We start from the raw sequence: 24,816 nt of genomic DNA on the forward strand, positions 1-24,816 counted from the left end.
TAGCTCCCAACGATACTCTTTTATAACCAGTCCCATCATCAAATCCTAGAATGGAGATTACTTTCTTAAATTTCACAAGGCATACACTAAAGCTTAAAACACTGCAAATACATCAACCAACATTTGTGGAACACCACTGCAGGTCACCTAAGTGTTTGAGCCAGGGAGATAAGAAGCCAGGTGATACCTTGTCTCTATCCCCAAGGAGTTTATATGCCAGAGGAGGAACACAGATATGTGAATATTAATAATCATATTAATATTTTGATGCCTCAAGAAAAACCAGACAAAAGCTGTCATTATTTAATATTGGGAAGTCCTCATGATTCCAGAGATATTGCCACTTATTTATCATCGAAATGGATGTATCCTATACCCTCTCCCATAAGTTGATCATGGGAAGCTAAATAAACACTCATATATGGTATTCCTCTCAGCACAAGCTGGTATGTTCCATAATTTATATTTATTGATTGGTAGATATTCATAAAGAGACAGACTTTCTTCTTCTAGGCCCACATAGGAGATAACCTCATAGAGTAAAGGTGAATAGAGGGAAAGAATTGTTCCTACAATTCCCTATTTTTGCCTCATGTTAAGCCCTTTATCCATTTATTTTAAGCCCTATACCCACTTACCCTCCACCTCTCACCACCTCCTACCAAAAGAAGTTTTTGTCAGGAAACAAGGAAACATCAAACAAGAAAATGCTACTAATGTATGGTGCTATCTTCAGACTGCTCTTCCAGTAGCCTCCCTTTAAAAAGCCTAAGATGTTCATCTTCTTTGACAGTGTGGAACAACAGGTTGCCTAGCTGTTTTCCTGTTATCTCCAATGAAAGTAAGTTCCTGGGGTTAGGGGGGGAAAGTTGCACTTTACACTTTTTTTTTCTTTTAAGTGTGATATTTAAAGGTCATACCAGAGAGACTGTGGAACTTCAAGTATTCCAGGTAGAACTTCAAGTATTCCAGGTAGCTTCTGCATTTGAAGAAACCATAGGAGAAAACTGGCTCTTTGATAGTGGGTGCAGCCTCTTATCTTGATTGGATTCCTTAGGAAGATAAGAAGGTTTTCAATGGAGCTATAATATCTGGGACACCTGGGATTGTTCAGGAAGAAAGATTCTATGCTCTCTGTTTAGATTTTTTATAAGCAACTGAAATTTATGCTGGTTTCTTCTCTTCTGTTCAGCTCTCAATGAGTTCCATAAGACTTCCTTAGGTTTGCTATGTGGTACCATATCACCAGGTTTACATCTGTCCATGGAAGAACCATTAGCCAGCTCTCGAATGCTTTTCCTGTCACCTTGTGACATAGGACAAGGTAGTCTTTGAAATTTAAAAGCGAATTAAAATTTACTATGTTCTGCATGTAGCCCTGATCAACTCCTTGTCCTATTATCAAAAGTTACACTGTCCAAAAGTTTCACACTATATTAACACATACCCATGGTGTTCAGTAGCGGCAGAAATATTGTGTTTTATGTATGAACTTTCCAGAGGTAGCATGGCAGGATCAGTGGTTTTCGAGTCAAACAGATCTAAATTTGAATTCCCAGCTGAGTAATTTTCTTCTGTGACATGGAGTAATTCTATAAAAGCAGTATTATGATATCTATTTCATAGGCCAAGAAGTACTTTACTACAGTATATATAAGGAGTAAATGGCCTGTGGAGAATTCAAATGCAGGTATCAGTTTATTATACAGCCTTCAAAATTGGGTCTTCATTTCTGTTATAAGCCTTCATTTACCTTCTCTTTCTTGGCCTCTTTGGTAACTAAGTAGTTCTATATCTTGAGGCCTTCTTGATCAAGAAAGAAAGAAAGAAAGAAAGAAAGAAAGAAAGAAAGAAAGAAAGAAAGAAAGAAAGAAAGAAAGAAAGAAAGAAAGAAAGAAAGAAAGAAAAGAAAACATCCTGAGCACACTGGAAAAAAAGATTTTCAGGTTCCGTTCTACCTAGATTTCTGCTTTCTCTAAGTAATGTGAGTGAGATCAGATTTTGAAACCCAGCTGTCATTGTAGTTAATCTGATGTGGAGATGGTCTATTCTGAAAAATTGTAAAATATAAGACTTTAGATCCCCTGGGGAGACAGAGGAAGGAGTTTTAGAAGATTTTTTTCCTAGACATCTCTGAAGATCTTGGGAGTCATTAACAAGAACAGGCCTTTTAGATTGAGATCTACTGTCAACTTCCTGAGATAAAACCAGATGAATTGCCTGAAAACTAGACAATTCTTCCAACCAATGGCTCACGCATAATAGAACATTTGCTGGAGGGCAAAACGGGGTTTATATGCTTAGCAAGACCCATCCTTGAATCCTTCACTTATTCCAGCCTGAGAAAGGTGGAAAAAGCAAACAAGAATAGGGCTGAGGGAATACATAACTACCACCAACAATTTGAGGGTTTTTAAAATTGAAGTAGAGTTGACATAAAACATAATAGTTTCAGGCATTCAATATAGTGATTGAACAACAGTTTGAAGCTGTTTTGGCCTGTACTTTATGGTATGTTTGTACGAACACGGACAGGGATTGGTGAAGGTGGATAAGAGAATGCAACAATCAGAGGAAGTAAAATTATTTTAATTTAATATATGTTCCCAAACCAAAATAACTACCCCTTGGAAATTACAGCAGAAAGAACAAGTAGGAGGGAAGGCTGATCTAGTGATAATGAATGTTATGGAGGAAACAAGTTCCACATTTTTTGGATCTAGAGAGCTGAATGGTTCAGGATGTTTATAATTGGAGAAACTCACATCCTTGCGTAATAAATCTTGCCTTGCAGAGCCACAGATGGAAATTTCTTCTATACTATCTATCCTGACTAATATAGGTCTACAATCTCTTATCTGAATCTTGAGGGCCAAATATCTTCAGAATACAGGCTTTTTCAATTTGAAAGGTGATCCCAATAGGGACAATATTCCATAATCAAATATATTCTTACAGTATTTACACTGAATGGGTTATATAAATACTATAAATAGCTTCCCATCAGCTCAAATCAGATTTTGCTGCCAAATTAATTCAGATCAGGTCAGGTCAGATTTTGCCACCAGATGAGCTATGAAAACTTTCTTTTTCCAGAGCTTTTAAGGTTTTGGAACTAGAGCTATGGGATTGTGAACCTATACAAATGAAACTTCTATTTGAGCATTGTACTAAATAGAAACATCAGCTAATTTATAGGAAGATGGAAAACTTTGATTCAGGGAATGTGCTTAGAAAATGTAGGTAGACAATACTAACAATACAGTTAACATTTCTTCAGCAATTATGATGTGCCAGGCACTACCCTAAGAGCTTAATGGTAATTAACCCACCTAAGACCCTTACAGTTCTATGAGGTGCTGTACTGATGCACTGACAGGCCTACTTACAGATGAAGAAACTGAAGCACAGTTCTAGAAATTTTACCACACTCACACAGCAAGTTGATTGGAAGGGCCCTCGTTTGAGCACAGATTGGTCCTTTCCATGAATCCTAATACTATAGTATTATGTTCCACAGAAAGAAAACAGTTCTTACATATCATTCTACTCACATTCCTCTTGACTATAGGAAACTAAGGTATATGTAGTATATGTACAGTTACTTCAATACTTCTCAAATGCTTGCTTTCATGATGGAATGTCTTTGGTATTGGAGAACATTTGCAATGCTTTGTCTTGCAACTGAGATGATTAAGAGATTGTTGACACAAACAAGCTTATTATGACTAATAGATGAAGAGTTGAGCATTTATATTTTCCCTTTCAGGGTAGACTGGTTTCTAGTCACTGTTTTATCCCTCAGGTCTAAGAGGTTTGGGTATATCAGGCACTTTGTGGGATGAATGAATGTGCCTACATTTCCAAAACAAGTAAGTCCCATTTGGAAATGCTAATTTACATTATTCCATTTGTTTATACTTTTCTCTTAATTGATGTTAATCCATTAGAATTTTTTATGAAATCAAATTTTTATGTTAATTCATTTTTACTTTGCATTTGGTTGACTATTATTTTACTGGTCTCTACCAACTCCTAGCCATGCTTATATGTATATGTATATATACATATATAATGTACATATGTACATGGAATGTGTGACACATCCAGATAGGATCAGGACTTATTCAACCAGCACTTGGAAAATGATGTTGCTTATCCAGTTTTACCACTCCAGATACTTGATTGCTACAGTCACATGCTTCCAACTGATTCCCATGACTATCTCTAACAGTATCTAAAGGGTTCTTTGACTCAGAACATTGTAAAGATGAAAGATTGGGAAGGCCTAACACCATACTATGGGACACACTATATATGGTTTTCTTTTTTTGTTTTGTTTTGTTACCTTGAGCAAAGTATACAGTTGTCATATTAATTTCCAATCTTACTCATTGAGGAATTTGTGGGTAAGGAAACAACTCCTTCCTGGTTCTGTCCATATTTTGTATCCTTACCATTCATATGCAAGATTCACTGCTCTTTCCTATCCCTTGCACTGCCCTAGTTTCAGACTGTATATGGTAGAGTCACTCTCTCATATCAGAGCTTCCATACACAAAACATAGAATACTTAGTTTATCTGCAGTGGTATTTAAGTTCTCCCTCAAGGCACAAAGTATCATTCACTGGGATTTTATAGCAGATTCTACTTTGCTACTACACAAGACAGTGCTGAGCCTTTAAGGAATCGCTATTTTCCAAAGCATCCTCTGCAAAATCTGTCCAATGACGGCTCAGTCCTGTAGCTTTCCCTTCTACTCTGGTGCCTTGCTAGATTTCATTATTCTCTCCTTCTTTCTGTCTCTTTCTTTATCTCTGTCTCCCTATGTCCCTCTGTACTTCTATCTACCCTGTACTATAGGGGCAGGATTAGTTATTTTGACAGAGATTACAACTTTCAAGTGGGTTAAGTCTAGATAAAGGACTCCCCATTTGGGAGTAGCCACTTACCCTCTATTACTTCCTGTATCACATTATCTACTTCCTCTCTGGATATTTTTGGACCACCCGGACATTGGTTTACACATGCACAGATATACACACCTGCACCCTTATGTCACCCTTGCAAGAGATATTAATCTGAGGATTTAAGTTGTCCTAGTGGCTTTTCAAACATTTATTATAGTAGTTATTACTGTAGAATCAATTTTAAGTGTCTTTTTTAAAATTTAATTGAAATTCTTACTGGGCAGCATTCTTTTTTTCCACATTTGAGAGACTCATGCTCATATGCAAATATGTAACTGTAGTTTATCATCAATAGGGCTCATACTTTCTAGGAAGCTGAAAAAGCTAAAGAAGTATCATTTCTGCCCAACTTTGGTCCTTTTGGCTGTTTTTCTGTAAGAAAAGACTGACAAGTAGTTTTGGGGGTCACAGTAACAACAGAGGAATAACTAAATAAGCTATTCACTCCTAATCTTCCATCTATTAAAGAAGATAGGGTCATAATCCATTGTTACTTCCAATTTAACTCCACAAGAATCTGGCACTTACCATGTACCCACTCCTGCACAACAAGGATGTAGCATGGGCCATTATATCAAGCATAAGGAGCTTAAATGCCAACAGGTAAACCAAGAATGCAAAGCATTGTGTTAATGCAAAATACTTCAGAATGTATGCCCAGAAGTTCAAAGTCTCGAATATAATCATAGGATTCTACAGTCAAAGAAAAAATGATTCACATCTTTGTTTTATTATTTTTTTTTAAGATTTTATTCATTTATTCATGAGAGACACACAGAGAGAGAGAGGCAGAGACACAAGCAGAGGGAGAAGCAGGCTCCTTGCGGGGAGACAGATGCAGGACTCCATCCTGGGTCTCTAGGGTCACGCCCTGGGCTGAAGGCGGTGCTAAACCGCTGAGCCCAGTGACTGATACTTTGTGCCTTGAGGGAGAACTTAAATACCAATGCAGATAAACTAAGTATTCTATGCCTTGTGTATGGAAGCTCTGATATAAGAGAGTGACTCTACCATATACAGTCTGAAACTAGGGCAGTGCTCATTGTGACATTTTGATATTGAGGAAATTGAATTAATTATTTCTTGGCTAAAGAACACACACAGAACCATTTAGTTTAGGTTTAAATTTGCCTTCGATATTTGTTTATCATTTGAAGAGACTTTTTAAAGCTAAATAAATAAACAATGTTTTTGGTAGCATGTACTTTTTAGTGTACAATGATGTTTAATGTCAGAAATGCCAACATTTCTAAAATGACAACTATACACACTACAAAAAGTATATATATATATATATATATATATATATATATATATATATATTCTATAATATACCCTTGGACAAATTAATAGTGTCTAATATCCCGTGAGTGAATTATATAATTCAGTATAGAAAGAGACAGTAGCTCCCAAAAGATGCAAGGGGAAGATTTGGGGCTTATGGATTGGCATGCAATAATTATTGAATCTTGTAGACAAATCAACCACTCTGTGTATCAGCCTTTTCATTATAAAACAAAGATGTGGGCAGTTGCAAGACAAAGCATTGCAAATGTTCTCCAATACCAAAGACATTCCATCATGAAAGCAAGCATTTGAGAAGTATTGAAGTAACTGTACATATACTACATATACCTTAGTTTCCTATAGTCAAGAGGAATGTGAGTAGAATGATATGTAAGAACTGTTTTCTTTCTGTGGAACATAATACTATAGTATTAGGATTCATGGAAAGGACCAATCTGTGCTCAAACGAGGGCCCTTCCAATCAACTTGCTGTGTGAGTGTGGTAAAATTTCTAGAACTGTGCTTCAGTTTCTTCATCTGTAAGTAGGCCTGTCAGTGCATCAGTACAGTACCTCATAGAACTTGTAAGGGTCTTAGGTGGGTTAATTACCATTAAGCTCTTAGGGTAGTGCCTGGCACATCATAATTGCTGAAGAAATGTTAACTGTATTGTTAGTATTGTCTACCTACGTTTTCTAAGCACATTCCCTGAATCAAAGTTTTCCATCTTCCTATAAATTAGCTGATGTTTCTATTTAGTAGCTTCATCTTTTTCAAAATCAACAATTGCATCTAAAATAACCAGATTCTTATTCTTCAAGAATTTTTATGCTGATGTGGCTTTTACTGGATGTTCCCTATAAAAAAATCTCTTTTATGGTTTGCTTGATTTTAAGCTATCTTCCAGACAACAACTATTCAATTTATTGAGACTCTTGCTAGCAAAATGGCTACTCATAATAATTGAGAGAGGTCTTTATTCATTGTTCATTCATTCATTTATTTTGTCTTCCTTATTTTTTCCACTTCTGAGAAAATTAATGTTATAAATAGCATTGCTTTAAATGCATTACCATGTTATAAGATTAAACATCAAATGCATAGCCAGTTCATCCACTGATTCAGAGATAAGCTTGTAATCTAATATAAGACAATGGAATGTGAAGGCTATTCATTGAAGATTAAGGAAAAGAAAAACCTCCTGTTTCTCTATAATAAATAATGTAGAGACCCCTAGACAGAAAGAAGGAGGATCATCCCAAGAAGACAGTGGCAGTCATCTGGCAACAAGAATAGTGTTAGGTTTAGGAAGAAGCTCACATTGTAAAGAAAGAGCAGAAAGACCAAATGATCTTCAGTTATATCATGGGGACTAGTAGTTCATTTCTTGCCTGAAACTAGCTCTGTCTCTGGAGTTGATATTTTCTCTTTACTATGTAAGCCAGTTAGAGTTAGGTTTTCAGCTTTTTTATAGCACAGATACTATTTGAATAATACACTGTTACTGGTTTTGTTTTTGTTTGTTTGTTTGTTTGCTTGTTTTTTTGTAAGCTCTACACCTGACATGGTGCTTGAATTCATGACTCTGAGATCAGGTGTCCCATACTCTACCAACTGAGCCAGTCAGGCACCCCCTTTGGCATTTTTAATAAAAAATTTTGTTCACTGTAGCAGATGATATTTGTTACCTACATAAAAGACATTTATTCATCCTTTCTTAACACAACTCCAACTATATTCAGCATTTGGGTAGGTAATGTGTTTCAGGGACCCTCTCCCACCTACCTCAGATGATTAATATTTATTAGTCTTAACCAATCATAGTGATTCTGTTTCCTTTTCAAGGGTTTCTTTAGGAATATGATATAACTATGGACAAAAATATAATGTAAATTCTGCTGAGAGCATTATGGAAGGCTTAACTCTTAAAAGGGGGAGACAAGTGGCACCCGGGTGACTCAGTCAGTTAAGCATCTGTCTTCAGCTTAGGTCATGAACTTGGGGTCCTGGGATCGAGCTCCATGTCAGGCTCCCTGATCACTGGGGAGCCTGCTTCTCCCTCTCCTTCTGCCCCCCCTTTGGGGTCTCTCTCTCTCTCTCTCTCTCAAAAATAAATAAATAAATAAATAAATAAATAAATAAATAAATAAATAAATATCTTTCAAAAAAGGTGGGGCAACAAGACATTCCTTTCTCTTCCAACTTTTAGGCAACATTCTGTGCAAATAGGAGGGAGAAACAAGAGAAGCCAACCTTGCTTCCTTGAGCCACAATAGGAGCTATCCCTGAAATTCCCTTCACCTTATGTGTAATAATAAACTCTCCATTGTCTAAGTTGGCAACAGCCACATGTTCTGTTATTTGGAGTTGAAATCGCCTTACCTAATGTACAGATCTTCTTTGACTTATGAGTTTATGTTCTGATAAACTCATTGTAAATTAAAAGCATTGTTAATCAGAAACGTGTTTAATATACCCAATCTACAGAACACCCATCATAGTTTAGCCTAGTCAAGTGTAAATGTGCTCAGAATACTTACACTAGCCTACAACTGAGAAACATCATCTAACACAAGGACTGCTTTATAATAAAGTATGGAATATCTCATGTAATATGTTGAATACTGTACTGAAAGTAAAAAAAAAATGGCTGTATGGGTAAGGAGTAGTTGTATCAGTTATTTACTTTTGTGAACATGTGGCTGACTGGGCATTTAAGTGGTTTGAAGAAAAGAGGAAACCAATTAATTCACAATACAAATTAAATTTAAATCATTTAAATAATAATTAAATGATGTACCTGAAGCCAGAAACAAAATGAGAACTTACCCGGCTAAAAATTAATGTGTCCCTGAACTTTTGTTTATCCAGGTGGTTAGAACCAGAAGACACTGGGAGGGTCATCTTGGAAAGTAGCCAGAATAAATGCCCACAAGTCTTAATGGTAATCCAGCTGCCAATTCCTAAGATTCCTACTATCTTAGCATTTTTTTAGATCAGAAATTAATAATAGGTGGAAAGAAGAAAGAATGAGACACAGAGCCTATTGCCTTCTTGCTTAAAAGCCAGGAATATTCCATAAACAATTGAGAAACATGCAGAATATGACTCTCAATGGATAAGTTGTTACTCCAGATCAGGAGAAGATGTCAATGTGACAGGGCTTACCTTGGACTTGCATTGGGTACCTGATGGTAGGGATGGGTAGGTTGATGAGGTTGAAAAGTGGCCTACATATTTCAGACTTGCACCTATACAAGAATTGTTGTAGTATTATTGGTCATAATAATGGAAACAAGATGTAAGCATTTACTCTGCTTTGTGTGCTTGCAGAGCAAGTTCTAAGTAAAATAACACAGTAGGTACTATGGAAATGTTTATTTCTTTTCCCACTTCCCTTTTTTCTCTCTTTTTCTCCTGCCTTACAAGTATGGAGGCAAGTTGCATAGAAAGGAAAAAGTGAAATTATAGGTATGGGAGTTCTTTGACTTCTCTAAAAATTGTAAATATTATTTTTCAAATACTAAAATACAAGACATCCAAAATATACCACAAAACTTTCTAGTATCAGAATAGAAGCATATTGCTAAGAAGTTCAATAGCCTTCTAGACATTTATTTTTGCTTCTCTATAGCCTTCAGTTTAGGCCCACCCTGAAAATAACTCCTTTGCCATTAGCTTTGATAATGTTTTGAAGGTATAGAAATTTGTGATAAAGGAGGTTAATTAATGGGGAAAACATCTATGAAAGTTAACATTTATACCAAATATCAGAAGATTTCCTAAAGAAAGAAAAGCTTGTTTGAATCCCCTAACACTTCTGAATTATCTTTTGTAATTTCAAGGTAATTTCAAAAATAAAAAAATAAAGCTGATAAAATTAGAATGGCATTCCACTGGGAGGAGGAATTGAAAGAACCGTGTTTCATAGGCTGTCGTCAAGAACAGGGCTCTTTTACACTGCCAATTTAACTTAGAGAAGACCTCCCTGGCACTCACCCTTCCCTGAGTCCATTTCTTATTGTTGTCTTCTTATGAAATGTGAAAATGTAAACTAACAGGAAGTTGCATAAAAGTGAAAGAAAGTTAATAAAAACAAAATTAGACTTGCACAGGAGGTGACACCGATAAGCAGGCCTTGTTTCTGTGAGTTATTTCTGTCAGGGGTACACTTTGATATTTCCTACCCACTTCAGCTCTCTATGTCTCATGGACTTATAGTAACTTCAGGGCTTCTTCTCTAAAACACACATTTCTCTTGGTGTTTTCCAAACCAAACCTTGAAGATTCCAACAATAAATATCCAAATGCTCAGATGTGTCATTATAAAGCCCATTTGTATTACCTGAATAGTAGGCCTGTAGGCCTCACCCACTGTTAGTTCCTTATGGCCATCTATTATATTTCCATAAAGTGATTAAAGCTGAGGAAGAAATAATGAAGCTTGGGAAAGTCCTTGATAAAGAGGTAGTCCATGGAAATTAAGAACATAATTTTTGAATTAAAATTACAAGTTGAAAGATGTTACAGGAATACATTGCCTGATCTAATGGAGACAATTAGACAAAGTTAAGAGTTATTTAGATCTTTGAATCAACAGCACTTAGTGACTAGATAGATAGAGAGCATAAGCATAAAGGAGAAATCTAAAGTAATGCTCAGCTTTCTGCTGCTAGCAAGGAGATGCACAGTGACAGCACTTTATTCAGGGAATACTGAAAGGAAATCAATTTTAGAGGTTAGATAATGAGTTCAGTTTGGGACATACTGTATCTGAAATGTTCATGAGGATTCTCAAAGGAGGGGGGTCCCAGGTCCAGAGCTCAGGTCTCACCTAGAGTTGTAAACTGGGGCATCGTTCACACAAATAGATTGCAACCAAGGCCACAGAAAAAGACCTGTAAAGAAAGAGAAGAAAGCTTAAAATCCTGAATTAAGTATCTCTGTGCAGTAATTACTCTGAGGAGGAGCTCACAAAATGAGACCAAAGGAGTAATCAGAAAGTTTGGAGGAAAATAGTGTCATATTGCAGAAGTCAGAGTGTCTTACAGGAGGCTGTCAACAACCGCAAATGTTCAGAGGCCCTTCAGGATGAACATTAAGTCCAATGGACTGAGTGACATCAGTAAGCTCAGCAAGGCAAAGTTGAATAGTGTAATGGAAAACAAAAGCTAGAGTGCACTGGGTTAACAAAGAGAAGCGCATGCAGAAAGAGACTCGAGTACAGACACCTCTTCCAAGAGATCTGACAGTAAAGGAGGCAACAGTGATAGAGCAAGAGCTAACGGGGCACTAAGCAATGAAAAGTTTTTATTTCCTTTTTAAGATGATACCAAATGAATATATTTAAATGCTAATGGTTGGAGTCAGTGGAAAGATTAACATGTATAAGAACAGAAAATAACAAAGGTGTGAGATTCCAGAGGATTCAGGAGGGTCTGGAATCCAGAACTCTTTGGATGTTTGGAAACCTTCAGTTGCCCTTAGCTGAAATCTAAGTTCACTGGTGACTTTGCACCTAAATGAGCTTTCTGGGAATCCTATCATGGATAGATTTTTCTTATTACTCAGATGTTCGTTGGTTTTCCCTTCTATATTTGCTTCCTATTCACTGCTGTAACAAATTACCACAAATTTAGTGTCCTAAAGCAACTCAAATTTATTGTCAAGTTCTGGAGACCAGAAGTCTAAAACAGGTGTCACTGGGTTAAAATCTAGGCATCAACAGACTGTGTTCCTTGTGGCAGCTCTAGGGTAGAAACTGTTTCTTTGCCCTTTTCAGCTTCTATAAACCACATGCATTCCTTGGCTTGGGGTTCCTTTCTCCATCTTCAAAGGCAGCAATGTAACATTTTTAGAAATTTCTCTTTGTCTCTGACTTCCCACCTCCTTTCTCTAAGGAACCTTATTGATTCCATGAGATCTTCCCAGATAATCTAGAATCATCTTCCCAGATAATCTAGGATCATCTTCCCTATCTCAAAATCCTTGATTTAATCACATCTGCAAAGTCTCTTTTGTCACATAAGATAACATATTCACAGGTCTGGGGAAAAACTTTGGGGGTCCATCATTCTGAATAACTTTGTGGACATCTTTGGGGAGGGACATTATTCTGCCTATCATACCTCCCTATTTCTGAATTACTCTGACAACTTTGTTGAGAATTATGGATGGATCCAGAAGAGCATCCTGTGCTTAATGTTTTACCTAAATAAAAGATCTCAGTAATTAATCTCAGCAATGTCATTCTCAAAAGAAGGAGTGTTTACTATTTGGAGAAATGTTCTGCATGATGTGAAAATTGAACCTAGCCAGTACTAGCAATAGTTAATTTTATCATTTTTAGGATTCCACGGTGAAATACATCAATAATCCAAATAAATTCTGTGTGACTCTTCAGCTGCTCTTTTTTAAGGAGAAAAACAATAACAACAACAATTATTGTAACACTTGGGAAAACAGTGAGGAAGACTTTATTGAGGGTTATTGATTGCAGTTAGTGTCCAAACTAACACAGTAGAAAAGAGAGGGTGGCTCTACTCTACATATGACAAGGAAAAGTGGGGATTTATAGTAGTGGGTGGGGTAGGGGTTTGTTGCTGGGAGATGAGTAAAAGGGGAGGCAGGCCAGGGTGACCAGATGTCACCTGGGGTGTGGTGGAAGATGAGGAATTTGATCAGATATGGAGGATGATCAGATACCATGGGTGGGGATTCTCAATAAAGTGATTTAGCGGACTTCTCTCTGCAACTGGGCTCTTGAAGACAAGGTTTAAGGATGAGTTCAGAGGAGCCTAACTAAAGTTTGGTCAGGAAAAGAATCTTCTTCTCTATAGTATGTTTTGCAATTTATTACATCTTATGCATAGATTTCTTATCTTCATCCAAGAAGTGCTGAGTCTATAACTAGCACTGAATCTAGGAGGCTGGGAAAATTCAGTAATGCTATCACTGTCATCCAACGGCTAACCAAAAGGAAGAAAATGAGGAACAGGATAAGACTTATGGAAGAGAACAAGCCAATATGTTGTGAGGTATAGGTGCCCTGTCACTCAAAATTTTACACACAAAAATGACTGCATCCAAGTGTCCTATTGTCAGGGACATTTAATAGCACTGTCAAGTCAACTAAATCAAAATGACTTGCACATCTTCACAAAACCCATTCTTCTGCATAGTTCATACAAGCAAAACTCTGATCCACAAAAAAATGAAGAACTACTTATCCTATCTTTTTCTATAAAAAAACAAACACTAATTTTCATTGCCACTGTCAAAGAATAACACTGACAATACTATTCTTGCCACAGCATCATATAATTTCTCAAATCCATGCAACACCAGAAACTATAAACAATAACTGCTTGAAAATTAATGCAATGGGGATCCCTGGGTGGCTCAATGGTTTAGCGCTTGCCTTTGGCCCAGGGTGTGATCCTGTAGTCCCGGGATCGAGTCCCGTGTCGGGCTCCCGGCATGGAGCCTGCTTCTCCCTCCTCCTGTCTCTGCCTCTCTCTCTCTCTCTGTCTGTCTATTATAAATAAATAAATAAATAAATAAATAAATAAATAAATAAATAAATAAATAAATCTTTAAAAAAAAAGAAAATTAATGCAAACAACTAAATTGGTGTTCCTCATTATATAGACTTAGCTTCCTATAACCCCAGTGCATCAAGAAGAAAAGCAGAAGAGTCTCACTGTTATATTCTAGTGTAATGTGCAGTCCAAATGATATAAAATCATCCTTATTTTACTCCTCCAATTGACTTTGAGTCCATACTGAGTCCACTGCAGATAAGCACAGAAATAGTCCTTCATCTACTATCTCTTCTTTTTTCTTCTTTTCTCATCATCTCCTACATATCTCCTCCTTTGAATTTCCTTTTCCCCTACCAGAGTCCTTTTTTACCTTTAGGCCTCTGGCCTGGTATCAGTCATTGTGCTTTAACCACTCTTCTCTTTAATGGAGCCAGACATATAGGAGAGGACTTTAGGTTCTGCTCACTGGAAAAGGTAAAAGAGTTTCTGAAAAAAAACCTTTCTTCTCCTTAGATTGATTTCCTGTAGGGATAACTCATGTGCATTGTGATTTTTTTTAATAATAAATTTATTTTTTATTGGTGTTCAATTTGCCAACATACAGAATAACACCCAGTGCTCATCCTGTCAAGTGCCCCCCTCAGTGCCCATCACCCATTCACCCCCACCCCCCACTCTCCTCCCCTTCCACCACCCCTAGTTCGTTTTGCATTGTGATTTTAACAGTGTTTGTGTTGTTTCTCGATCTTGTTGAAGAACTCCTTCTGATAATCTGATATGATCTGAGACCCTGAAGAGGGTGGGAAGGCACCCTGCCCTGAAAGGGAACAATGGACTAAGTTAACCTATATTGTCCTCCCCTTACTGTGGTAAAACAATTTACCTTACTGGTGTAGATAGAAGATGAGACACAGTATTGCACTATGCCTCCTTGCAATCTTTGGCCACTGGTTGCTTCCCCTACCTCCCATCAGGGACCAGCCTATATTCATTTTGTGGTACCATGTTTGAGAGGTCCTCACTTGCTTTTCCACACAAACAAATCTCTCCCACCTCTCAAATAGTACCAAGGTATTCACACATCTTTCTATTATAATGTTCTTATCAGTCTTCTTGGGCATATCACTTGACTGTCTCAAGCTCCAGGAAGAAAATCCTAGAGTCAGATCTGCAGAAGGGAATTCGCTTGCTCCATGTGCAGCAGTGGTAGCTGATTAACTCTTATGGAAGTTGGGGAGTCACTGTGCTTTCCTTCAAGATATGGTATCTCAGGAAAAGAGATCTCTTAAGAGGGAGAGTCTTTTCCTTGCCAGACCAGCTTGTGAGTAAATGGATCAATCTATCCACTGAGAAACAGAAACAAAAGCAAAAGCAAAACAAACCTCCAAACACTCACCATTTTCTCTGGATTCTGGATATGATTCAGCCAGGTGAGAATTGGCAAGATGTTGGAGGGATTTAAGCTAATTGTGGAGGGAGGGGAAGACCATGGATATATTCAGTCAGTGGTAACATTCACAGGCAGAGCCATGTCAGGTAACAAGGGAGAGGCACTGAAAATATAATACATGTGACTCTCTTCTGCTGTGTGTACTGCAGCCTTGTCATGAAGAGGCATGCCTGGAAGATTTCTGGCCTACCTTTTAGAATTTAGCCAAAAATTTAGTTCCCCATGCCTATTACAGGTCAGCAGAAATTCAACTGTCAAAATGTGGCCAATCATCAGAATCAGCTAGGGCACTCTGTTAAACTAGAGATTCCCAGACACCTTCGTAGATTCACTCAAGCAGAATTTCAGCAGTGAGACCTTGGATTCCATATTGACAAAAATTCCAGGTGCCAGGGTGGAGAGCCATTTTTATAGCTCATGGAATCGAAGTCACAGATCTGGAAGAAATCTAAATTTTTCTATTTAACAAACCTTAAATTCATAGATGTTAAGTGTAATGTTGTACAATCATGACAGTTTATTATATAGGGAGGAAATGCAGTAGTGAAAAGCTTTGTGTGAAGAAAATATGTGCCTGGGGAGGAAATCTAGGAACCATCCTAATGACAGACTAGTGGAAAGCTTTGAACTGGCCATTGCTACAGGGGTTTTGTATCATATATGCACTTTTAACCACTTATTCACCTAACAAATGATCTAACACATGTGCCAGGTACTGCTTTAGGTAGAGAAAACACAAGAGTGAACCTAACAGTCAAAGATTTCCGCATTCATGGAGCTTTCATTTTGGTAGGGTAGGAAGAGACTACCAAGAAGATAAAAATAAAATAATCAGATATAGCATGTCAGAAAAAGCAAAGCAGGGAACAGGAATCTGAGGTGTCCAGCAGTGGGGGCTGCACTGAAATTGTAGGTAGGATGGCTGGGGGAGACTTCATTGGGTGAAGGTGACTTTCGAGAGCAGAGACCTGAAGGAACTGAGGGAGCTAGCCATGTATGCTTCAAAGCTACAATTATCCAGGCAGAGGAAGTAACAAATGTAAAGGCCCTGAGGTAGAAACATGCCTAGTCTGTCAGGAACAAGGAAAGGAAGAATAGATGTGTCTGTGAGGTAAAGAGGGGCTAGATCACATAGTATGTTAGCGGATGGATTTTTAGTCTACATGAGGTGAAAAATCATTGGAAGATTTTAGGCAAAAGACTGCCAAGACCCAACTTATATTTCAATGAGACCTCTCTGTGCAGAGTTGAAACCAAACTGCAAGGGCAAATAGCAGAAGTAGTATGACCAGACATGAAGCTATTCCAATACTTCAACTACAATGCATATGCTGGGCAAGAGAGAATTAACCATTTCAATAAACACTAAACATGGGCATCATGGTGCATTTATGCCTCGGAGTCAACAAAGGAAGGAGGGTAGTGATCTGCAGTTTTCTCCATCTGTTTACTTTCTAAACATATCTCCCAGTAAGAGTGTCTTACTGTCATAGGAACAATGCTAACAGCTGGAGATGTGTGCTTTTCATCCTACCTAGTCCTCAAACACTAAACAAGCCCTCAAAGCATCCACATGAGCCAGACCCCTCAAGCTGGTTCTGGGGACTGGCACAGGCCCAGCATCTGCAGGAGGCCCAAAAACTTGAAGCAACAAGTGCTTCCTACACACACTCTCTTGGTCCTTGTTTTTCCTGAGTGTTTTCTTTATCAAGTGCTCTATAGGCTATTTGATCGCTCTCCAGAGCACTTTCCTATGTCATCAACACTGCATCCCTACAATTGTAGATTTAAACTAAGTATTTTGTTCTTTCCAAAGCATTTACTAAAAGACATATGCTTAAAATCTAAGGCATGGGGCTGTTGCTAGGTGAAAATATATATTTGCTCCAGTCTACCATTGCACCTCAGAGTTTTCTGCTAACATACAATCCTATTGTAACAGTGGTCATCACTAACATGCGGGAAGTTTTCTGATACACATTGAAAATTTCTAAGCATATATCAAACTACATTTCAGTTCTTTTTTTAAAGATTTTATTTATTTATTTATTTATTTATTTATTTATTTATTTATTCATGAGAAACACAATGAGAGAGAGGCAGAGGCATAGGCAGAAGCAGGCTCCATGCAGGGAGCCCGATGTGGGACTCAATCCCTAGACTCCAGAACCATGAGCCAAAGGCAGATGACCAACCACTGAGCCACCCAGGCATCCCCATTTCAGTTCTTTTAATTGACCCAACTTATTTGTCAATGCAATTAAAAAAATGCATTTCTTTATTTGACAGGGAGAGAGAGCAGGGAGTAGAGAGGGGCAGAGGGAGAGGGAGAGAGAGAGAGAATCCCCAAGCTGACTCACCACTGAGCTTGGAACCCAACATGGGACTCAATCCCAGGACCCCAAGATCATGACCAAAGCTGAAACCAAGAGCCAGATGCCCCATCAACTGAGCCACCCAGGCACCCCAATTAAATCTGCTTTTGTAATGCTGCTGTTATTTCCAAATCAACAAACCATGTCAACTTCAAATGTATTCTAAGTGTTCACAGCCTTGATGGTGAGAAATTGAAAACTCTTTGAAGTTGGCTATTTGTCACTATAGACACTGGTCACTTTATGAATATAAACACTGGAGGGAGAAAACTCCAAATAGTAAGACTAATCTGACTTTTAAGATGTAAAACACTTGGTCTATAAGAACTCCAAAAATAAGTGAATTATTTATTTCATAGAAGTACCATTCTCTGATGGTAACTATGAAAGTCTAGAGAAGGACAGAAAACTAGGAACAACTATTGTTGAAGTTTTATTTATTATTCAAGTAGTGAGAAAGAGATATTTACAAGCATGAGCCAATTTTCAAGCCCAAGTATGGCAATAGATGAAACTGGACTCCCTTGTGGTTATTGAGAAATATACACAGCTTCCAAAACCACATGAAGGTGAGTCAGAGTGATGGGCATTTGTACAGAGGAGGAAGCTGACATAGTCTTTTAGGCCAAACAGTAATCCTGGGTGGCTCTGATGAAATAAGGTATTTAATCACCTCACCGGGAAGAGTCTTTCTTATTGAGTAAACACTTGGCAGCCTTGGTCATTAGCTTGAAAAGCAGAGAGAAAAGTAAACGTTCATGAGGTAGTACCCATTGGAGATGTTTGTTTAAAAGAAATCCTGATTGTCCCCTTGAGGCCTCACTTGATGCTGCCTCTCCCCTACCCAAGTGTGGAACTGTGAACGTGGGAGCCAACAGCGCATCTGACTCGCTCTCTATGTGCAGAGTCCCAGTGACTAATTACTGATGAATTAACTTTTAAAATGACCGTGCAGACCTGACTGGGGAGAAGTGTGCTTCCTATCAAGAGAAGCATGTGAAACAGAAATGAGATCAGTGATTCTTAGCTTTTCTGTGTTCACTGAACAGTTTTGGGTGGTGGCATCACTGAAGAGATAGAAAGGGGAACATCCATTTTTAGAAACAAATATTTAGAAAATCTTAAGAAAGCCTCGTAGACATTCACTAGGTCACCCTTGACCAATGCTCAAAGCAACGTTTTCATGTGATGTAGGTCTTTTAACCCCGTATTAAACCATGTGTCCTTTCTCTGATTAGCTCCGAGCTGTATCCTGCTCTCCTCCAGACTGTCCAACACAGCTTTCTACCCACCAGGTATCTCTGTAAAAATATGTAGCTGCATATTTTTGGGAAAAGGTACATATTGCTCACTGATTACAATTGGAGGGACACTGATATCAGAGAGACACTTTAAAAAGTATCAGTTAGGGACGTTGCAGATATAATTCCTATGCAGGTGAAATCAGATGGTCCAGAGCCGCATAATAAGCTAAGTCGCTAAGTCTCTAAGTCTCTAAGCTACTCCAGGTATAATAACCTCTGCTATTTTCTATTTCGTTATCAGTATTTTTGATAGAACTCACACCTGGCACTTTGTGAAGGGCATGAAGGTTTTAAGGATGTTAAGAATGAGAAGCTGGAAATGGCCAAATAAAATTGGTACAATTTCTTCGAGGCCTTTTGTCTGCGAAGGCTACATAGAAAAGGAAGCATAGTCTGCCCCAGCTCGAGCAGAATGCTCCTATTGCCTGTTTTCTTTCTAAACCCTTTTAAGTATGCGCAGCTGCCACCACTCCTTTCCCGGTGTCATCTTTGCCATGACCTTATGCCATTATTCTCATTCCTGCTTCATACCTATTTTAAGTTGATGCAGAAAGAGGGGAAATCACACACACAAAAAATGGCGTGTACTTGTATAAATCTCTGCAACTGTAGCAATTGTGATTTCATACCCCGATTATGGCTAATCAGGTTTGCTCCCTCCCTCTTACAGAACAACTTCTCTTGTTTCTGTATCTCCTGGATCCCTGGGTAGGGGGCTGAACCTAGATTATCTAGTCAGATGACAGCATTCTCCATGCTCCAGGCAGATGTGACCTTGGCAAGACTATATGAGCTGCTAATGAAAATCTAGGAAAGACCACCAATATTTGAGATGTGGGGTGGGTGGAGCTGTCAGGGGCTTCCAGATAAGGAAGTTCAGACTCACGGAGAATAGTGCACTGGCAGATCAATGTAAAGATTAGTAGTGGAGTCTGGTCAAAGCACGGGGGTGGCCTCAGGCTATTTCCACTAGGATATGAAACTTCTGGAGTTCCCCACTTCACTGAAGAGTTTAAAACACTTTTGTGACTTGCAATGTGTTCAGAAACGGAACAAAAATATTTTTATTGTGTGTGTGAAGAGGTCATTAGATAATAAAATATAGCTGTATAGAGAAATTTCCTTTTTGGTATATTTCTTTTATTTCTTCCTCCTCCCCAGTTTTATTGAGATGTGATTGACCTATAACATTGTTTAAGTTTAAAGCGTACCATGTGTTCACTGGTTACACGTGTATTTTGCAAAATGATTGCCATCACACCGTTAGCTAAGAACACCATCCCATCACAGAATTACCATTTCTGTTTTGTGGAATGAACACTTAAGACCTAATCTCCCAGCAACTTTCAAGTATGCAATACAGTATTATTAATTACAATTATTACGCTAAACATTAGACACTCAGAATTTAAGTTTATAACTAGAAATTTGTATGCTTCTACCAATACCTCTCCAATTCCTCCCCTCCCCATCTCCCATCTTAGTAAACACCACTCTACTCTTTTTCTATCAGCTCAGCTTTTGAGTACATTCTGCTTGGTAAAATATGTCAGACAAAGACAAATATTATATGATATCACTTATCCACGGAATCTAAAAAAGCTGGTATATGGATGCACTTTAGCTTATCTCCTTATCAACATTTTCATTTAATACACGAAAACAATGCAATGAGAATCAAAGCCCTTGTGCTATCTCTCCTTTTCCAATTGTCTTTTCCCTGTGCTATAGTCTGAATTGTGTTCTCAATAAAATTCCTCTATTGAAGCCCTAACCCCAATGTGATAGCATTTGGAGATGGTGCCTTTGGGAGTAATTAAGTTTCACTGAGTTCATAAGACTGGGGACATGAGATGAGTGCCCTTATAAGAAAACATCAGAGAGCTTGTGGTGTCTCTCTGGACCATGTGAGGACACAGTGGGAAGATGGCTCTCTGCAAACCAGGAGGAGTTCTTACCAGAACCCAACTCTGCTGACACCTGGATTTCAAACTACCAGCTTCCAGAACTGTGAGAAAATAAATCTCTTGTTTAAGCCACCAAGACAGTGGTTTGGCATTGTGTTATGGCAGCCTGGGCTAACCAAGACACCCAGCATCTTTTCTATCTTCTCTCTCTATGACTCTCTTCTGGGAGGGCAAAGCAATCAGTAACAGTGATCGCCCAGGTAAGGCCATCCTGCTGCATTTTGACCCATTTATCACTAGAATTAGATGAACAAAGTATTCCACCTCTAGACAAAACAAACACTTTTTAACCTGTTTGCCTTCTATAATGGCACTAATGCCTTTTTAAAAATTGTGTAAATTGGTAGGAAATACTTCTGAAAAAAAGAGGAAAAGCTGGAGAAAGAAAAGATTGAAGAAGAGGTCAAAGAGAAAGAGGACCAGTACATACCACAAGGAAGGAGGCTCCCGATGCCCCTCTGTATCCCTGAGTACCGGGAACGCCCAGCCTTCCCGATACTGCCCCTCATTCCTTTCCTTCCTATCTGCTCACTGCCTCTTGTTGCACCTTCCCATATTTTCTTTCCTCTCCTGTGGAAACTCACTTCAACTGCTAAGAACCCATTCTCCCGAGCCCAGACTTCCATGCCTCCACCTTTGGGAATAACAGAAAAGTGATCTGTGGGCTAACAGTTGAGGACCCACAATCCTCCCTCTCAAATAACAACTGTACATGTTAACTAGAGCCATCTATGAAGAACCTAACCCTCTGGGCTTCAGAGAGTGCTCATCCAAAAGGAGACTCGAGCTCAGCACCATCCAACAGAAATGTGAGAGCCACAAATGCATACACATATGATATTTTAAATTTTCTAGTAGCCAAACTTTGGAAACAGGAAAAATGAATGAGTGAATATTGTTCTCAAATGTATTTTACTTTACACAATATATCCAAAATATTCAGTTTTTTTTTTAAAAAAGATTTTATTTATTCATGAAATACACACACACAACACAGAGGCAGAGACATAGGCAGAGGGAGAAGCAGACTCCCTGTGTGGAGCCCGATGCAGGACTTGATCCCAGGACGCTGGGATCATGTGCTGAGCTGAAGGCAGATGCTCAACCGCTGAGCCACACAGGCGTCCCAATATTATTGTTTTAGTACATAACCAGTTTTTACATTTTCAAAAAATAGTTCACATTTCTTTCACACTAAGCCCTCAAAATCAAATGTGTATTTTATACTCACGGTACATCTGATTTCAGACTAGCCACATTTAATTGCTTAGTGCTACATGTGGCTAGTGGTTACCATATAAGACAGCACAGCTCTGGTCAGATAAAAGGTGAGGCCCTGGCATATCAGATGGCAGATGATGAAAGCCTCTTGACAAATGGACTGACGTTCCTGGGACTGAAAGCACAGGTGCATTGCAGAGGCAACAAACTACATGCTATTTTGGTTTTTTTTTTTTTTTCATTGCTTTTAAAGGTATGTAAACTATCATCTCCTTCAATACTACTGTTAAAATTTCAAATATTCAGAAAAAACTTCCCCACAGATTCTTGAAATGTATTATACTGCTAATAACAATTGCTAAGAGCAGAGAACATCCTGATCTTTCCTCTCGTCACTTTTGGTAGGCCAAAAGCATCCTGCCCACTGTGCAATTCAGTGCTCAGGCTTTCATCCCATGATCCCTTGGGGAAAATTAGAAAAACACTGTGAATCAGTTTTATCTGCTGAGAAGTGGGCCATTCCCTGCCTGAATGGACTATCACAGTGAAGCTGCCCTGTCTTTAGCAGGTGCACAGGTACATAATAGTAGTAGGCATTTGTCTCCTGGGTTGGCAGTTATGTTTCCCTTGGATGCAGCTGTAGGGTTTGTCTTCACTGAGGACTGAGTAAATGCTGGACCTTTAATTATAGGAATCAACTGTTAGTACTATCAATTTGTAGGCTATTAGCTCAAGTATTCCTACCTAAGCAACTGATATCCCTTACCTACAGCTGATGTCTGCCCTTTATATAATCTCAGACAAATGATTCTGATGGTGGAAATTTCGGCATGAGAGCGATAAAGGAGGGTGATTCTGCTAAAGTGTGGTAGGATGAGGTTTGCTTTCTGTAGCTAAATTTTTTAATGATCTAGTGGGATTTTTTTTTCAAGGATTTTCTGCTACCAGACACCATTATTTGATATCTTTATTGGAGCTTACCTTTCCCTCCTTACTCAGGCTTTCATCAGAAATTATAAAGGATAAGCTTTTATATACAGGAAATACTGGTGATTTTTATTAAGAAATACTGAAAAAGCTTCAGACTTAAGAAAAACAATCTCTATGGAGGATACTATGCTAATAGTTTTCCTGAATCACCTCAAATTATACCCCTGCCAATTCTAAAGCTGACTTAGGTTAAGAAACTAGTCTTTTCTCATCATTTTCCCCAGAGGGGGCAATGACAACTTTTTTTCCTATTTGAGTTTAAATTCAATTTAAAGTATATTTATTTGTACACAATTGTTGCTCTTGTGAAAGATTCTTAGGGGAAAGGATACCATGAAACTTGGGATGACTATTGTTTATAGATTGGATTTTCAAGGAGTGCTCATTCCCATGGTTAATTAACAAGTAAATGCGTACAAAAAAGAGTTGGCAAAGACTGATTCTCCTCCCTCTGGAGATTTCCAAGTTCTTTTTTCATGAGCACCCAGAAACCTTTCCCTCACTGGATCCAGATTCCATTCTCAGTATATCTGACCAGATGACGCAACATCTGTGTTCCCTTTTAAGAACATGAGAAATAAGGCTTTTTCATCTTCCCTCTCTTTGAGTTCTGGGAAATACTATTAAAACTGCTCAGATTTTCTTTTTCTTGTTTGCTTTAGAAGACAACTCTCGGGAAGAGTCCTATGGCAGTCTCCCGCCTGTGGAAGAAAGTGATCGAAAACTTAACCTGATTATAGAGTTGTCAATGCAGGTTTCCCTTCAGACTGAGAAGATTACCCAGCTGGAAGAAGTTTTAGAGGAAAAGGAAAGGAAGATTCAGCAGCTGGAAGCTGAGCAGGGATCCCATCCCTTCCAAGAGGCTGAGGACTCTCCAGAATGTTTACAAGAAGCCCCAATTTTCTTTAATGATAGTATCACCCCTGTGGTCTCTGATGAGGATATGTAAGGAATCCTACTAGGAAAATAATAAACGCTTATTAAGTGTCACCGGTGTAAAGTCCAGAACCCAGCTAGTCTCTCCTTCAGCAAATTCAAGTTCAAAATGATGGGTTTGAATATATCCTATAATGTTCGTATTGTAAGGAAATAAAGAGGAATCTTCAGAAGCAATTCCCGCATATTTCCCCTTCAGACACATCAGTAGTCAGGTAACCCACACATTTGTGGAATACTATGTCTTTAGACATCCCAGGTAACCATGGGAGAGAGAAAAACACACAACTAGAAGGATAGTCAAAGAACAGAGTATTGTTTTCTCACCAGAGGTTTGTCACTTTGCAAGGTGGCACCACACCTGTGTCCATGAGCAGCTCATCTGCAAACAGAATACTATCATGGAAGGCAAGCTTCAAAGGGGGAAGGTTAGGGTACTGAAGACTGGACTCATTGCCAGCAGAGTAAACAGCCATGAGGTCTGCTTTTTCATGTCCTCTAGAATATATTTCTTTATGGCATGTATCTTACTAGCAAGGGTAGAAATGAAGTAAAATTAAGGCAATAAAAATAAATAAAAAATGGATGAGTCAGCACCGTGGTCCTTTGGGAAAAGTGTCCTGGGACAATGTCTCCTTGGGAAAACAGATAACACTGATTTTTCCTATTGTATCAAAACTAAAACCGAAGCAAAATATACTCTTCTTTTATTACTATATCACGGAGGTGTGGACAGCAAAAAATTGTGTCAGGAAAAATAGGGGATGGGTG

At 38.4% G+C, this 24,816-nt stretch overlaps 1 protein-coding gene and 1 long non-coding RNA gene across 8 annotated transcripts in view; one reads left to right on the top strand and one right to left on the bottom strand.

The window, feature by feature from the left end:
* CCDC192 (coiled-coil domain containing 192) overlaps positions 1 to 24,099 on the top strand; it is a 216,693-nt gene extending 192,594 nt beyond the window's left edge. For 3 of the 7 annotated variants that reach the window (XM_038552047.1, XM_038552050.1, XM_038552054.1), the window contains 3 exons: positions 794 to 841; positions 18,866 to 18,922; positions 23,772 to 24,099. In XM_038552047.1, the coding sequence (XP_038407975.1) occupies positions 794 to 841; positions 18,866 to 18,922; positions 23,772 to 24,058 (392 nt within the window). In that variant the 3' untranslated portion in view covers positions 24,059 to 24,099. The remainder of the gene's footprint in view (positions 1 to 793; positions 842 to 18,865; positions 18,923 to 23,771) is intronic. The other 4 variants (XM_038552051.1, XM_038552048.1, XM_038552053.1 and 1 more) reach the window with 4 other exon arrangements.
* On the bottom strand, positions 824 to 11,159 carry LOC111098012. The gene is made up of 3 exons (XR_005366637.1): positions 11,093 to 11,159; positions 9,427 to 9,509; positions 824 to 1,052 (listed from the first exon to the last, which is right to left on the bottom strand). It is a non-coding gene; the product is annotated as an uncharacterized LOC111098012 (long non-coding RNA).
* Positions 24,100 to 24,816: the final 717 nt, after the last annotated feature.

Source organism: Canis lupus, chromosome 11, assembly GCF_011100685.1.
Source record: "Canis lupus familiaris isolate Mischka breed German Shepherd chromosome 11, alternate assembly UU_Cfam_GSD_1.0, whole genome shotgun sequence".
In the NCBI taxonomy this organism is placed as follows: Eukaryota; Metazoa; Chordata; class Mammalia; order Carnivora; family Canidae; genus Canis; species Canis lupus.